At 49.8% G+C, this 16487-nt stretch overlaps 2 protein-coding genes across 2 annotated transcripts in view; one reads left to right on the forward strand and one right to left on the reverse strand.

Moving 5' to 3' along the window:
- BTBD9 (BTB domain containing 9) overlaps positions 1–15496 on the forward strand; it is a 92633-nt gene extending 77137 nt beyond the window's left edge. Inside the window, exon 3 of the mRNA XM_017522549.2 lies at positions 11805–15496. Coding sequence (XP_017378038.2) covers positions 11805–12002 — 198 coding nt within the window. The 3' untranslated portion in view covers positions 12003–15496. The remainder of the gene's footprint in view (positions 1–11804) is intronic.
- LOC119470183 lies at positions 6164–8241 on the reverse strand. The gene has a single exon (XM_037736233.1). The coding sequence runs from the start codon at positions 7140–7142 to the stop codon at positions 6441–6443; it is 702 nt and encodes a 233-aa protein (XP_037592161.1). The 5' UTR covers positions 7143–8241; the 3' UTR covers positions 6164–6440.
- Positions 15497–16487: the final 991 nt, after the last annotated feature.

The raw sequence follows: 16487 nt of genomic DNA on the forward strand, positions 1-16487 counted from the left end.
AGTCAAAGAAAGCTATAAAGGAAAAGATGTAGTAAGCCAACTTTTCATTATTGAGAAGCCGTGACATTCCAAGACAGAGTTTCTATAGTCAGATGGAGGATTTTCTTAAGCCAGAAACATTTATAAATGGGAAAGCGTGCATACCAAATATCTCAGCATCTCTTAGGTTAGGACCCTTACATTAATAATCATGATTATTAATTACAGTAATAGTAGCTAGTATTTGCTGAGCACTTACTGTGTGCCAGGTTTTCTTCCAGACCTTTATATTTATTACATTATTTAATCTTCATATGTGAAGTAGGTTCCACTCTCACCCTCATTTTAAAGATGAGGAAACTCAATGCTAAGTGTTGGCAAAATTGTGGAGCAGGGGGCAGTTTTCCAGTGCTGTGGGTGGATGGACTGACCCTGTCACTTTGGAGAAGAGTTTGGTGTTTTGTTCTAAAGGAGCATGTGCACACATTCACCCTATGGCTGAGCGTTCACTTCCACGCCTGTGTATATTCTCCGATGAAGCTCTTGTACCAGTTTAGGATGCAAGAGTGAGGATGCTGTCACTGCAGCCTTGTTCATCCTGGACCCAACGGGACACCACGAGCGTCCTTCCACAGAGATGGAAAAGCAAAGTGTAGCATCTCATACAGTGGGCAGCAGGGCCTGTAGGTGGATGAACATCACAGCATGTTGAAGGAAAAGTGCCAGACACCAAAGAACACCATATACTAGGATTACATTTGTGGAAAGTTCAAAAGCAGGCAAAGCTTCACTGTAACGTGCATGCATATACAAGTGGTAAAACTGCTAAGAAAAAGGAAACAAGGGGATGAATCTTATCTGAGCCAGAATTGGGGTTTCCTCAGTGTGGGGGAGGCACCGCTGGTTCTTGCCCCACATGGTATTTCTATGGGAAAACTATGCCTTTTAGCATATGGTTTTTGTAGTAAAGCATTTGGTTTTAAGCAAAGAGGCAACTGAGGCCAAGAGACGTTAACTAATATTTGTATGAGATCACCACAGTCTTGAGTGGCAGAATCAGAATGTGAATCCAGGCAGTCTGATTGTAACACCCAGGCCACTGTGTCTCCCAGAAAGGTATAATAGATGGCAATGTGCAAAATGAACCCAGCTGTACCCCAGCCCAGAACTGAGTCAGGCATGATAAGCAGGTGGCTCCTCTGGGCATGCTGTGTACACCAGTTTGTGCTAGATCTTGAGGAGAAACTGAGGCAGGACCCTTCCTTAAGGGGATGGCAGCTTCACCACCTGATAGAAATTAATCCCCATAAAAAGCCCCTTAACTCTAGGTGACATTTCAAATGGCTGTACCTGATTGATGGAAGAGCCATCAGCAAATGAAAACAGCAGCCAGCCCTGAAGGAGAAGGGTGAGTTCTGATCTGTAAAATGGACCAAGTGATCCTGGCCCTTGGAGTTTGGGAGCCATGAATGAGTTGTTTATATCTTAAAGGGCTTGGGAGGGTGGGAGATTGCAGACCACTCTGCACACTCACCGCTCCTTATGCCAGGGAAAGTGATCAGCCCGTGAGCGTGTTGGAGGGGCATCAGCACAAGCCGACAGCAGGACAGAAAGTCTGCAAGTGGCTGCTTGAGCTGCCCTCCAGGACCACTCAGCTCAGGGCCTGAAATGAGGCAGAATTTATTTACGGGCTTCTGTCAAGGCCAGTGAGTGGCTCTGGGCTCCCATGCCATCCTCGTTCCCATAGCAACATGTGGCTCTAGTGGAAAAAAACAACAACAGGGAAATGACTCTTCAAAAAAAAAAAAAAAACGAACCAAATGCTCCTTCCTGGCGTGGTGATAATTATTTCCCAGGCACTCTGCCCCAGGTCTGATTCCACTCTCTCTGGCTCCCCGAGGACCTCCCCTGCAGCATCCTCCAGAGGACCATCGTCTCAGCCCAGAAGCAACTCAAAGCAATCACGTGCTGCCTCCCAGGGCTCGAACTCCCAGTGGGCCAGCAGCAGCATGAAGCAGACGTCCCAGTGGCAGAATGCAGAGAGAGCAAGTGGAGAGACAGGCCCTTCCCTGCAAAAGCTCCTGGTCTGCAGAGAACGTCAGTTCCAGCCTTCAGACTCCACTTCTGTGCGGGAGAGAACCTGGCCCTCCAGGGGCTTCATGTGCCAGCAGCTGGGAATGGATGCCCACAAAGAAAACCTGCTTGTAAATAGAAATAATGGAAACAAACTTACTTAGGTTTCAGATGGCAACATGGAGGCCCTGTCTGGTGTATGTCAGGTACTGGGCCAGAGAGGAGGCAGCGCAGGGACAGCAGGGATAGTCGGGTCCAGCAGGCAGCCTGGCCCCTGTGAATCTGCATAATAGTCCTAGTGGGAGGCTCTGACTAGGTCCCCACCACACTGCAGCTCTTGAGAGCAGAGACTGTGTTGTGGCATCTTTATCACACAAAGCCCAGCCTGGCATGCAGTAACCCCTCCATAAATCAGACCATGGGCCACAGCATTGGTGCAGGATTCCAAGAGAAATGAGCTCTTAGGAATCACTTACAACAGCCTGAAGCCAGATCAAGGAATAAGTGAAGTTCGCACCAAGGCTGACTGCCATGCCCTTGGAGAATGGTGGAACTGTGATGGTTATGAGACAGTCTGGAAGCATTTGGTTACACAAAAATACAGGCTGGGGGAGAGGCAGGGAAAGGTTAGCCATCCAAAGAAAAACTTGGATTTAAGGATTATACCTGCAGATAATGATCAAAGCCAGGTGCCTCAGTAGAGCCAGGCTAAGAAGAAAGTGGGGTGGAGGCTCTAGAAGCTTTGTTTGTTTCATAAGTGGGCATCTTTATATTTAAATGCTTGTTATGGAAGATGTTATTGGAAGAAAAGAGGAAAAGCAGCACATTGAGCACATACGGTTGTTTCAGACACTGTAGTCCTTCTACCTCTCATACTGGAGCAGCAGTAATTCTCCATCCTCAACTGTTCTGGAAGAAAGTGCCCCCAGACCTGGGCAGATGAGCCCCCCAGCAGTGAGACGCATGGAAGCAGCAGCTTGTGAGGGTCCCCTCAGATGAGTGCCATTGCTGAGCCAGCAGTGAGAGGTGAGGCTGGAAGCCTCCACACAGCTAGAGCCCTTTGAGACAGAAGGTACACACCGAGCCTGGTCACACAAAGTGAAGAGCCCAGGCAGCTGGGGCTGCATGGGCCAGCACTATGGGGAGAGCAGGGCCATGGTCAGGCTCTCCTGGTGCCTGTCTAGTGTGGGAAGGGGGCCCTGGTGAGGCCACATCTACCAGGTGAGGAGATTCAGGCATCCCAGAAGCCTGCGAACAAGAACACTTCTTTTTTTTTTTTTTTTTTTTTAATAAAAAAAAGACACCTCTACCACTCTGTGGCCAAATCCATTAAGACAAGAGAGTAACTCTCTCTCTCTGGAACTCTGGAGTCTACACACATAAAAAACAGAGGGCAGGAATTCCAGGGCTACCTGAGGTGATACAGATTGGAAAGGCTCTTCTTCCAGAACCTTCCAAGCAGCAGAGTTCCAATTATCTGTATCCTGGCTTATGTGAATATGAGAAAATGACACTGGAAAGTTGTTTTAAAAAGTTATTGCCGGCCGGGCACGGGTGGCTCACTCCTGTAATCCCAGCACTTTGGGAGGTCAAGGCAGGGGATCAAGAGATCGAGACCATCCTGGCCAACATGGTGAAACCCCATCTCTACTAAAAAAAAAAAAAAAAAAAATACAAAAATTAGCTGGGCGTGGGGACGTGCGCTTGTGGTCCCAGCTACTCAAGAGGCTGAGGCGGAAGAATTGTTTGAACCCAGGAGGCCAAAATTGTGCCACACTGCACTCCAGCCTAGTGACAGAGCAAAACTCCATCTCTCAAAAAAAAAAGCTGTTGCCATATATAAAAATTGTCACCCAGAAACTTACTTCCATACCTAGTAGCGATAAGTACTTGTGCAAAAATATTTGGGTATCCTATCACCCTAAGCGGTACTGAAAATTTGCTGCTCACAGTCTGGAAATGTCTCCCTATGAAGTGATTCTTTTTTTGAGACAGTGTCTCACTCTGTCTCCAGGCCGGATTGCAGTGATGCGATCTCGGCTCACTACAACCTCTGCCTCCCAGGTTGAATCCATTCTCCTGCCTCAGCCTCCCGAGCAGCTGGGATTACAAGGTATGCGTACTCCACCACACCTGGCTAATTTTTATATTCTTAATAGAGACAGGGTTTCAACATGTTGGCCAACCTGGTCTTGAACTCTTGACCTCAAGTGATCCGCCTGCCTCAGCCTCCCAAAGTACTGTAATTACAAGGTGTGAGCCACCATGCCTGGCCCCTGTGAAATGGTTCCTTAACTGAAAACAATTTGTTGGGCTGTTCAGATGCACAAATAAAACCAAGCGTTTATAAAAAGGAATATTTTGTTGGAAGCACTTCATTTTTAAGGGAACAAAAACAAAACATCTCCATAGTCTCTAGATAGACTGTTAACTTCAGAACAGAGGCCTCAGAAATACCACCACACATCTACAACTTTCTGATCTTTGACAAACCTGACAAGAACAAGCAATGAGGAAAGGATTCCCTGTTTAATAAATGGTGTTGGGAAAACTGGCAAGCCATATGCAGAAAGCTGAAACTGGATCCCCTTCTTACATCTTATACAAAAATTAACTGTAGATGGATTAAAGATTTAAACCTAAGACCTAACACCATAAAAACCCTAGAAGAAACACTAGGTAATGCCATCCAGGACATAGGCATAAACAAGGACTTCATGACTAAAATACCAAAAGCATTGGCAACAAAAGCCAAAATAGACAAATGGGATCTAATTAAACTTAAGAGCTTCTGCACAGCAAAAGAAACTATCATTAGAGTGAACTGGCAACCAACAAAATGGGAGAAAATTTTTGCAATCTACCCATTTGACAAAGGGCTAATATCCAGAATCTACAAGGAACTGAAACAAATTTACAAGAAAAAAACAACCCCATCACAAATTGGACAAAGGATATGAACAGATACTTCTCAAAAGAAGACATTTATGCAGCCAACAAACATGTGAAAAAAAGCTCATCATCACTGGTCATTAGAGAAAGGCAAATCAAAACCACACTGAGATACTATCTCACGCCAGTTAGAATGGCAATCATTAAAAAAATCAGGAGACAACAGATGCTGGAGAGGATGTGGAGAAATAGGAACAATTTTACCCTGTTGGTGGGAGTGTACATTAGTTCAACCATTGTGGAAGACAGTATGGCGATTCCTCAAGAATCTAGAAATACCATTTGACCCAGCAATCCCATTACTGGGTATATACCCAAGAGATTATAAATCTATTGTAAAGACATATGTACACGTATGTTTATTGCAGCACTGTTCACAATAGCAAAGATTTGGAACCAACCCAAATGCCCATCGATGACAGACTGGATAAAGAAAATGTGGCACTTATACGCCATGGAATACTATAATACTGTGCAGCCATAAAAAAGGATGAGTCCATGTCCTTTTGCAGGGACATGGATGAGTCTGGAAACCATCATTCTCAGCAAACTGACACAAGAACAGAAAACGAAACACTGCATGTTTTCACTCATAAGTGGGTATTGAACAATGAGAACACATGAACATAGGGAAGGGAACATCACACACTGGGGCCTGTCAGGGGGTGGTAGGCTAAGGGAGGGATAGCAGGGGGTAGGGGGTAGGGGGATTGGGGAGGGATAGCATTAGAAGAAATATCTAATGTAGATGATGGGGTGATGGATGCAGCAAACCACCATGGCGTGTGTATACCTATGTAACAACCTTGCATGTTCTGCACATGTACCCGAGAACTTAAAGTATAATAAAAAATAAAAAGGGATGTTAATGGTGACCATCAGCAGGATCTACTATGTCACTGAGTGCTGGATAGGTGTGTGATGCCCCCCAGCCAGCCACTGTGAAAGGGAAATAGGGAATCTTTAGAGGAGTGTAAGTTAGAAGCCATGGCTTTGCATTTGACTTATGGACAGACATCAAGAGGCAGGCATTTATTTTATAGATTTGTCAACTTGTATTTGTGAGTTGAAAGCTTGGATCAGAAATTCTATTTGTATCAGTTAGCATGGAAGCCGTCTGTGGAAATTACTCAGGAGGAACCAGGAAAGTAAGGCAGAGTCATTGATCAACAATTATTAAATTTTCCCGATTTCTGCTACAGTTCACAGTGGACTTTTAGGCCAACTTGGGAAAATTAGCAGAGGCTTCTGCTTTTAAAAATCTTGAAAATTTGTCAAGCAAATAGTACTCAAGGAATCCCTCTAACGAGAGGCAGCAGCCAACTACCAACTGAGGAATTAGCCTGGTCACCAAGAAGAGGCTAGCCCATTTGTGTACGTGCTATCCAGGGTTCACGGAGAAAAGAACGCCCAGACTATCTCCAGTATGTCGTGAATTATGGCTCCCAGAGAAGCAAGGCAAAGTGATCATAAACAGCAGCTACAAAAAAAGGACACCCGATTGTGACTGAGGCTGTGTCGGATTCATACACATGACCACATTCCAAATTAGCCGGCTCCTCTCGGGGGAGAGATCGAGAGGCCATTGAAGATGGTTCAGCGAAGGTGCCCCTTTGTGAGCAACGGCAATCAAACAGGCTAATGGGATACATGATTGCTGGAAAGGGGGAGGATGAGGCGGCTGCCGGAGTAATGGTTTTGCATAAATCAGTAGTGCGGCTCTGCCCAGTATGCCTCATCCACTTTCGGTCACATCCTTGCCAAGAGGTATTACAGTCTTGGGAAGGTTTGAAGAAAAGAAATGGAACCTCGTGAGCTTCTGAGCAGAGACTCAGGACTTGGCTGTTCCATCTAGAGGGACGCCCAGAGGTGCCTGATGGAAAGAAGTGGGCTGAGGAGCTTGGGGTTCCGGTGGGAGGGGGAAGGGTACATTCCCAATATTTCCAGATTTCCCCACACCATGGTAGTGATGACTTCCTCCAAGCTGCCATCACCCTCCTCCAGCTCCTGTGTATAAAAAGCAACGCCGCCTCCCTTCCCTCATACTCCTCTCCAGGGGCCGGAGGCAGCTTCACGCCCAGCCCTGGCAGCATGGCCAGTGAAGGTGCCAGTTTCCCCATGACAGGTTTGCTTTTCATTCCTGCTCCCAAGAACAGAATTGGGACCACCTACAGGCTCCCATCTAAATGCCCATTTGCACTGGGTGCAAATCTGAGGATTTCTGGGGTCCCAGAAGAAGAAGTCATCCCAGCCTCATATGTGTTGATGGGCATCTGAGTGGTCCAGGAGCTAGCTGGGTGTTGGCCTACACAGTTGCCATGTTTGGCTGAATATTGCTAGGCTTACATCATCAACAGAGATGACTGAGCCAGGCACACTGCTCCATAGAGGGGTGACCAGAGTGAATGGGGACAGGCTACCAGGAGCGAGGTGCCAGGGCCTCGATCTTTATATGGAAGTCCTCTCCTCATTCCCTCTGCCTCCCAACCCCTCAAGGCCTCGCCTGTGCAAACCTTCCTCTCTGTAGCCTTCTCTGACCTCTCTTCCAGGCGAAATGAGTTTTTCATACACCTCTGATGTATTAAATATTACTGACCCCATGCTGGTAGAATGATGAGTGTGAGGCAGCATGTTGATACAGTGGAAAGGTCCAGGCTGAGGGGCTGCACAGCCCTGAGGTTCAGTCCCAGCTTGCCCACTTGACATTTGCAGAAGAGGAACACAGGCCCCAGCACAGAGGTGCCTCTGCCCCTGTCTGTCCGAGAGGTCCTGAGGGCAGGAACCACATTGTAGACACACCTGCTAGCGTCTGCACTCAGTGAACTCGTTGCAGGGAAAGGATCTGGAGAGTCCTTGGCATGAGTGCAGATCTGAGCTGCTGTGCCTGGAGCCCCGGGACCTGCTGGTGCCACCTTCTGTAGCACCGCAGTACGCCTGCGCCCCTCCCTTCCAGGGAACCCTGAGAGGCACTGTGGGCCCTTTCCTTTATCAGTCTCATCCAGCCCATTACTGAATTCTGCTCTTTTTTTTATTTGAAAATGACTTCTTCTTATTGATTCCAAATTGCTAAATCAGGAGATTCCAAGGTTTAAAGGTTTGTTGTCATCTACTTTTTAAAAACACTTCTTATTTGAATTTGTCATCACAAATGTACATTCCTTTTAAAATAATTTTTTAGTTTAAGAAAGATCAGTTTTTAAAGGCTCTCCTTTGACCAAGAGTATCAGGCTCCCTGCCCAGGCCCTCACCCTGTCGCACTGTGTGGCCTCTGCCCCCATCCCTCCATCCCACACCCTGCTGCACTCCAAGCTTCCCAGGCCCTCCTTGCTCTGTCGCTACCCTTTGGCTTGAGAATCTGTGTAGTTCTTCCCATTTTCCTTCCACACCAAGTCCTCCCTCCTCCATCCTCTCTAGCTTGGCTCCCTCTTCCTTCCAGACTCACCTCAGATGTCTCCTCCCCCAGGAAGCCTTCCCTGACTCCCTGCCTGGCTGGGCTCCCCTCCTCTGTTCCCCTGGGGCTCCTTCTCCCTTGCTTAAATGTCTGCTGGCCTCACTGGACTATGTACCCTCTGAGGGCAGCTGGGACCTCACCCAGTCAGGCACATAGGAGGTCCCTCATGCTTGTGGCATGCGTGCACCTTCTGACCCTGCTCACGCATGCAGTGTCATCCTCTGGCCATGTATGCTGCATATGTGATGCTCATCCAGTGCTGTGTGTGTGTGTGCGGAGGCCTGTTCCCTCCCGACCTGTCACCTGTAGCTTGCCCACTCCAACCCATGGCATGCTCTGCCTCTTTATCCATGAGTCCACTTGTAAAAACACTTTTTCACTGAGAATCTTCATCACAGTTTGTGATTTAATAAAGTTGCCCTTTGTATTGCCTTTGAATCTGCAGTACCTGCGCGGCTTCTTGAAAATGCTCAGGGAAACTGTGCTCCGGTTAGTTGGGATTTTGGGGCCACAGACTGGGACACAGCCCTGAGATGGCCCCAATTCCTTACAGAGCCACAGGGGAGCTCAGTCAGGCAATAATGGCCTAGGGCGTCCAAGGGCCTCTAAGGTCCCCTAACTCGATGGAAGAGCCTGCTGTGAAAGCTCTGTGGTGTCAGGGAGAGAGACAGTTATGAGATCTTTAGGAGAAACAGCCATAGGAAAACACAGAAACAGTTGAGATTGGCCGTCAGTCTTGTTAGGTGTGTTGGGAATAACAGCCATTTGCATTATTATCTGAAAACAAATTGGCTAATGGGCTAAACACAGTTGTGCGCTTTACACTGCCCAAGTTAGATAAGAGATAAGTGCAGCTGGAAATGAGGATAACAATGAGAACCGGGGCACCGACAGGTCCGTGGAAGGTCTATCACGTGCTCACTACAGACAGCATCTCTTCCCAGGCTCTTACTAGCACAGTGCGGAGCAGAGACCCACCCTGATCCCTCTTCCAGTGAGAGGCTAGCTCTAAAGAGCAAGCTGTAGCACTAGGCCACTCTGAGGTCTTTTTAAACTTTATATCTCAATCCAGGGTTTTTATCGATTTGTTTATTCTTGTGCAGGAACCCGCGCAGGTAGAAGGACGACTAAGCCCTTGGTCCTTGAGTCAGATCGGAGCTGACAGATCAGTAGGAGGCAGGCAGGTGGGTGGGCTGAGGAGCAGGAGGCACCCTGAAGGCTTGCAGGGCTGGTGGGGGAAGAGCTAGCCTGGAAATGTAACAGGACGGTAGAGAACCTTGCAAGAGCAAAAGGAGAGAAAAGCCATTCAATACCGGAGGAGAGAGCTTGAGGAAAGGTAATAAGGAGTAGGACAAATGTAAGTCAATTCTAGGATTAGTGTCAGCCTGAGGCTCTGGAGAGCAGCCCGGAGATATTGACAGAGCCGGGAGAGCAGGGATTACACAAATAACCAATTAAAGAACATGACGGGCGGGATAAAGAGCTCCAGTGTCAGCAGGGGAGGAGCAGGAAATGCAGCCTGTCCTGAAGAGTCCCGTGTCTGGGTGTGGGACAGAATATGGCTCTGGGTCATATTGCAAAAGAGAATGGCATATTTTCTGGGTTACAAGAGGCTTTAGTGGAGGCGCGTTGAGGACTGGGGCTGCACTCTCAGAGCGTGTCCTGTCCCCGCAGAGCCTGACTTCACTCATCCCTGGGCATGGAAGGAGGAGCACTCACAAGGCAAGTGATCCATGAGTGGCCAACCTGCCCAGGGTAGTGTTCTTACAGAAAAGGAGCAAGAATGGGAAGCTGATAGAGGAGTGGATTAATAGTTGTCACCTAGAGGATGGTTCTCAGATTCACCCGGCTAGCCCAGAGCAGAGCTGATGCCCCAAATAGTGTTTAGATCTCCACAGAAGGCCTTCCCCTAGGACTTGCCCCTCCGGCTGTTGACCAGTAAGCCCTGCAGATGAACCCACAGAAGGAGATTTTATAAAGGAATGAAGGAAAGGAAAAGGAGGGAGACATAGGCTACGTGTGGGCAGCCTCAGCCGTGAGGCAGTGAGGCATCTGCTGGAAGCGAGGACGGCGGCTGAGCGCCCGCCCTGTGGGGAGAAGAATCAGTTCCCTCTAAGACAAAATGGCAGCTGCCAAAACAGAGTGGACACACCAGGAAGACACGGTCTCAGTCTTCATGTGAGGAAATGTGAAATGTAAAACAGCAGTCAATAAATAACTGAAGTGCGAATATGGAAAAAATAGTGATGCAGGGAGGTGAGCATGGAATTTGTATTTTCAATCGAATTCCGCAGTTGATACTACATTTGTCTCCTCTGTGAACTTGATTCTACAGTGGAAGGACGTGTGTATGCGTGTGCACACATGCTCATGCTGTGGCGAGAGCCCCCGCCCTTCTGTCCTGCACCCCACGGCTCACACATGCACGTCAGGTCCCCCCACAAGCACGTTGCCTACTCTCCAGGTCAGGGCCATGGCTCACCCTTGCTTGTGGGGCACTGAGCTCTGCACGGTGCTGGCATAGCACAGAGTTCATGGTACTTCCAGGCTGACCTATTGCCAGGTATGCACACTTTGCTCCTACAGGGTGACTGTCAGCCACGTGGCTGGCTTCTACACGTTGGGGGCATTTGTTCCAGGCTGGCTTGAGCCATATGATGTTGAAGTACACTCCCCAACACAGCTCCCTCAGCAAGGTCTGTGCTCAACCATCGCAGGGCCAGGGAGAATTAAGCATCAGGACCCAGCCCAGAACAGACACCGTCCCGTTGCCGGGCACGCTCACACACATCCACGTGCACTCAGACTGGGACCCTGCAGACGCACCTGAACATCACATGCACAGCTTTGGGATGCGGAAGAAAACCAGAGTACCAGAGACAACCCACGCTGGTACGGGGGGACGGCACAGCCGCCACACAGACCGCGGGTATTATCTGTGGACCTGCTCGCCCCAGCCTCACAGGCTTGAACAACCTCCACCACAGTCAGCTCCTATTGACTTTTAACACAACTGCCAGATACAAAAAACTAAAAAGGAAAAAGGGGCCCACTAGACAAAGGTTCGCAAAAATGGAATAATCCAGTGTGAAGATTTTGTAGGAATCCACCTCACGGTGTCTAACTTTCGGGCCACTGGCTCATTTCCTTTCATCCTGACTGAAATGTATTTACAGCATGCCAGTTGCCATCAGGTGTCTGCGCCAGGGCAGGCATGGGCAGTGGGAAGGACATCCTCTAACTCCCACTTGGTAGCCCCCAAAGCTGGGCAGGGCAGAATCCCGACTTGTGGCAGCGCCAGGGTCGCACACCGACGCTTCACTCATCACCTTTTCCTTTTCTCTCCCAGGTGTTCCACTGTGTCCACTTTGAGTGTCCAGAGCAGCAGAGCAGCCAGAAGGAGGAAAACAGTGAGGAACCGGGGACAGGGGACACCAGCCTGGTGGGTCAGCAGCGTGACCCCCATGCCCTGCGGGCACCCAGTGGCAGCTCGCTGCCCTCCAGCCCAGGCTCCAGCTCACGCTCCCCCAACCGGCAGCACCAATAAAGGAGGCAGCAGGCCTGGTGTGACTTGGTGGGCTCCAGCGACCACAGGAAATGGTCTCCTCCCTGAGAAGCGGTCTTTGGTTTCCACCCGCATACCTGCCCCCACCCCTTCCCAGGGAGGAGCAACCTGGCTGCAGAAGCGGACACAGAGCAGGTTTTCTCCCAAGGACAGAAAGGGGCTGCTTTGTTCTCAATTTGTCCAAATCAGGCTGGTCTCCAGGGGGAGAAAATGGGTCTTCAATCTTCATCAAGTCCACCATTAACACCCTACCTCTCTAATCTAACCCAGGCGCAGGGAACAGGGGAGGTAATAGACAGGCCTGTGCTGGAATACAAAAATGGCACACGAACGCTCAGGCGGAGGAGGAAATATCAGGCCTTTGTTACCTGGAGGCACCCTTTAGGAAATGGGCTTCCACAGAGTGCTTACTCTTACGGAATACATTGCCCTGGCAACTAAATGATTTTTTATTTCTTTTAGTTATTCTCATTCAGTGAATCGTAGGTGTTCCAGATCTATTTGAAATGCTCAAACAGCAAATCACTTGTTTTAATCCCTTTTGATGCTGTAATTTTCCTGCCTTGGTTTTGAACGGTTCAGCTTGTGGGGACAGAGACCCATCATGCGTGTCTCCTAAATGAGGCACGGATGCAGCTCATCCTGGCACCTGGGCGGCAGAGGAAAGCTTCTGAGGAAGTTCATCACATGCACACGAGCAAATCAACCTGTGGACACTGGAGTTAACAGTCACTCACATGGCTGAGTTATTCACCTGTCATTCCTGAAATGTATTCAGTCTTTACGCTTGGGAGGCTGACAATGAAACAGTTACTATGCCTGCTGCTAATTCACCATTCAGAAGTCCATGTAGATAAACGTACACCGAGTTCTGGTGTGGCCAAACCCGCCTGGGACCGCCATGGCTTTGCCGCCCCTCCGGGTGTGTTTAGCGGAGCATCAGAGAGGCAGCTGCCTGCCCATCAGCGCTGGGAATGCAGAACTGGGACTCCGGGCTTTCCCCACACCGCAGTACTCAACTGGGGATTGAAAAATAGCAGTTCTAAGAAGCTTTTCTCCTAATCCTCATTGAAAGGACCTCATTCGACAGTGGTAGCTTGATCTGGCTCCGTCTCTTACTTAGTGATTTCCTTTCTAGTTCTGACTGCCCTGGGTAACTGCGCACGTCATTGCTTGCCCCTCCGCTGTCTCCAGAGCTCCGGCCTCTGTGGCCATCAGTGTCTGCCTGGGAGTCTCCCCAGGATGGCACGGCATGCCAGCAGCATCTCGGTCCCTGGGTCCTCAGTGCCAACCTGCAGTCCTGATCAGAGGAAGGTGCGAGCGCAGAGTTTCCTTTCTGCTGTCTCAAAGACATACCGGCTGGGTCTAGAAAGAACCAACGGGTCAGCTGCTTCCTCCTAGTTTAACTTGGTTTTGAGTGATTGTCCATATTGAAATAGTAGGGTAGCATCAAACTGCGTGATTAAATTGGAAGGCTGTCTTTCCATGTGAACACAGGACGGCAGACATCAGAGGGCCACCTGGGCAGAACAGACAGGTTCCTGGGGAGAAGCCAGGTCCATGGTTCTCTGTCCTCCTCAGTGGCTCCAGCTGCAGGGCTGAGCTGCTTCCTATCCCCTCAGCTCTGATCTCCGCCACTTCCCTGTTGTGTGAGTGAGCGGAACGCCCCTGGGGTTTCAGGCAATTCATAATGTGAGGAGGTTCCTGTAAGGAACGGTGGGCGCCCACTCATGGTGGGGGGCCCTCCAGCAGGGTTGCTGACTCTCAGCCTCCAGCCCCAGGTTGCCAATTAGCCAGAGAGCTCCTGTGCACTCAGCACTTCCTTCCCCAGTGCGTTTTCTACCCAGATGGGGACAGAGGAGCCAGATCAGTCATATCAAGGGCAGAGTTCAAACGTTTTGAAAGAGCCATTCAAGTGCTTCTTTTTAAACATGGGTATCGCCTGTCCAGAGGCCCCAGGCCTGGAGCAGCACGCTGCTGACCTTGGGAAGAGAGGGTGGGCAGGTGCAGGGGGCAAAGGAGCTGCCCAGCCCTGCATCTGCAGCCCTCCAGCCCCTGCCCACAGAGCACACAGGGCCCTCCTGTGCTCTGGGAACTACATGCCATCTTGGCAGCTCGGCCTCGCATCTGAAAAGGAACATGCTGCAAAGCCTCACCCCTAGACCCGTATCTGCAGTTCCCAGACCCGTGGGGCACTTTCCTTTGGGGCATGCACCTCCAGATCTCTGTCCCTCCTGTCTCCCAGCACTTTAAGGTTGCCCCTTATTATCAGATAGAGAAGTAAGGGGAAGATGGGGCATCGCTAGCAACAGATGTCTCATTCCCCCACAGCCGTGCTGCCAGCTTGCCTCCCTCACTTTGCCGGGAGCCTGCCTCAGACTCCAGGAGAACTCCCGGGCAGGAGGGGCACTGCCCTTCCCCAAAGGGGCCTTCCGACTTGGGCAGGAGCTCTTTTCGTGTGTCCAGCTGGGCCTGGAGGCCACAGTCAAGGTGTGTCACACCACACACCAGGGCAAGGCCCTCATCTCCAGGGAACAGGGACAAGGGAGAAGCTACCACAAAGTCCCCAGCAGCCTGGAGTTCCCGAGCCTAGCTGGTCCTACAGAGCACTTCCCTGGCCACCTGGACCAAAGTGACCTAAAAACTTGAAGCTAAAAGCAAGTGCTGATGATGGGATGGTCTGGCACGTGGCTGGGAGGATTCCTGGGCATCATAGAGCCCTCAGCCCAGCAGAGAGTGGGGGCTGAGTCCTCGGGGAGCAGAGGGGTGTGAGGAAGGAGACAGGCTGGCACCCAGCAAGGCAGTCTCACAGGCGGGGCACCGCGAGCACTTTGGACTTGAAGCAGCTGTGAACCCCTCCCCACCCCAACACGCACAGACACATGTTTTGCCATTTTCTCAGCGCTTTTTCTGCTTTCATTGTTTGATTTTAGTTAGAACCACGAGCCATGATGGATGTGAGACTCTTCTCAATTGCTCTTTAAATTGTCACTTTTTAAATCTTATTAAATGAAGTGTCAATTCCTGACAAATACATTAAAAGTGTTTTATTCCTAGAAGCGTTGGGAAAAGAAATTATTTTCAGCAAGAGTAGGATGTGTTTGTTAGACTGATTCCTTGGCAAAAAGGGAAAAAAAGCTTTTGAATTGTGCAAAAGATTGCCCAGTAGTTATGCTGTCGCCCCAATTGTCAAACTGCTGTGCAGACGGCTCCAACCCAGTCAACTTCACCTTCTTTTTAATTTAGAAGACAACAAAATTGTACTCACTTATCCTTTCCAGAGCCAAGGGGGAAAAGGAAGGTAAAATCTACAACAAAAAGCGTGCGTTCTGTGTGCTGAGGCCACTCAGTAATAAAGAGACGGATCGTTCCCCCTCGCAGACTTCAATTAAGAACCTCCCTTTGGACAGGGAAGAAAGGTGTCAAAGAGGAAAAGAAAATTAAATTTGCCTCCTTCTAGGAGTCTTTCCTCCTTAGCGCTTGGTTGTCAGTGTTATTATTTTAATCTTGCCTTCTGCGTGGCGACCTCCTCCAAGCGATGCCCAGATCGGGTACAGGTCGGGCAGGGCAGGTCTGCAGCGATGCCACGGCAGAGGGGTGGGCGTGCCCCATTTATTTTGGCAACTGCAGCCATTGATTCTGTGTGTTTATCCTGACAATAGCTCCAGCGGGAGTTCAGTTAGGAATTGAAAATGCAGTTCATGGTTCTGTGCCGCTGTGGCTTTATTATTACAATATTAAATTAGAAGTTGTTGGCCGGGCGCGGTGGCTCATGCCTGTAATCCCAGCACTTTGGGAGGCCGAGGCGGGTGGATCACGAGGTCAAGAGATCGAGACCATCCTGGTCAACACGGTGAAACCCCGTCTCTACTAAAAAAACTACAAAAAATCAGCTGGGCATGGTGGCGCGTGCCTGTAATCCCAGCTACTCAGGAGGCTGAGGCAGGAGAATTGCCTGAACCCAGGAGGCGGAGGTTGCGGTGAGCCGAGATCGCGCCATTGCACTCCAGCCTGGGTAACAAGAGCGAAACTCCGTCTCAAAAAAAAAAAAAATTAGAAGTTGTCCTAGTGCCTGATGTTTGCTCAGGAGTTTCCGGAAGAGAGGGAAGGGAATGGTTTAAACGGTATGCGGGACAACTGGAACGCTCCCATCTCTCTGTCTGACACGGACCCAGTCATACCTGGGGCTGGACGGGCTTTGGAGGCCCTGGTCATTTGCAGAGTGAATGCTTGAAGGGAAGACCAGTTGCAGATAATGCCCAGCCAATGCCAGTGCGATGCAAGGCCGGGGGAGAAGGAGCAGATGCAGGAGGCCTTTGTGGTAGGTCTCTGGCTTCCTTTGGATCGGAGGGAGGAGGCTTTGCCCTTCTTGGCTCTTGGCTGCACCACTGAGGATGCTCCGAGGGACAGCATGCTCACCCTGCCTGTGTGTAATGCTGGCCCCAAGCCCCACAGCCCTCCAGCTAG

This window comes from Cebus imitator, unplaced genomic scaffold (assembly GCF_001604975.1).
Source record: "Cebus imitator isolate Cc_AM_T3 unplaced genomic scaffold, Cebus_imitator-1.0 Scaffold24, whole genome shotgun sequence".
NCBI lineage: Eukaryota > Metazoa > Chordata > Mammalia > Primates > Cebidae > Cebus > Cebus imitator.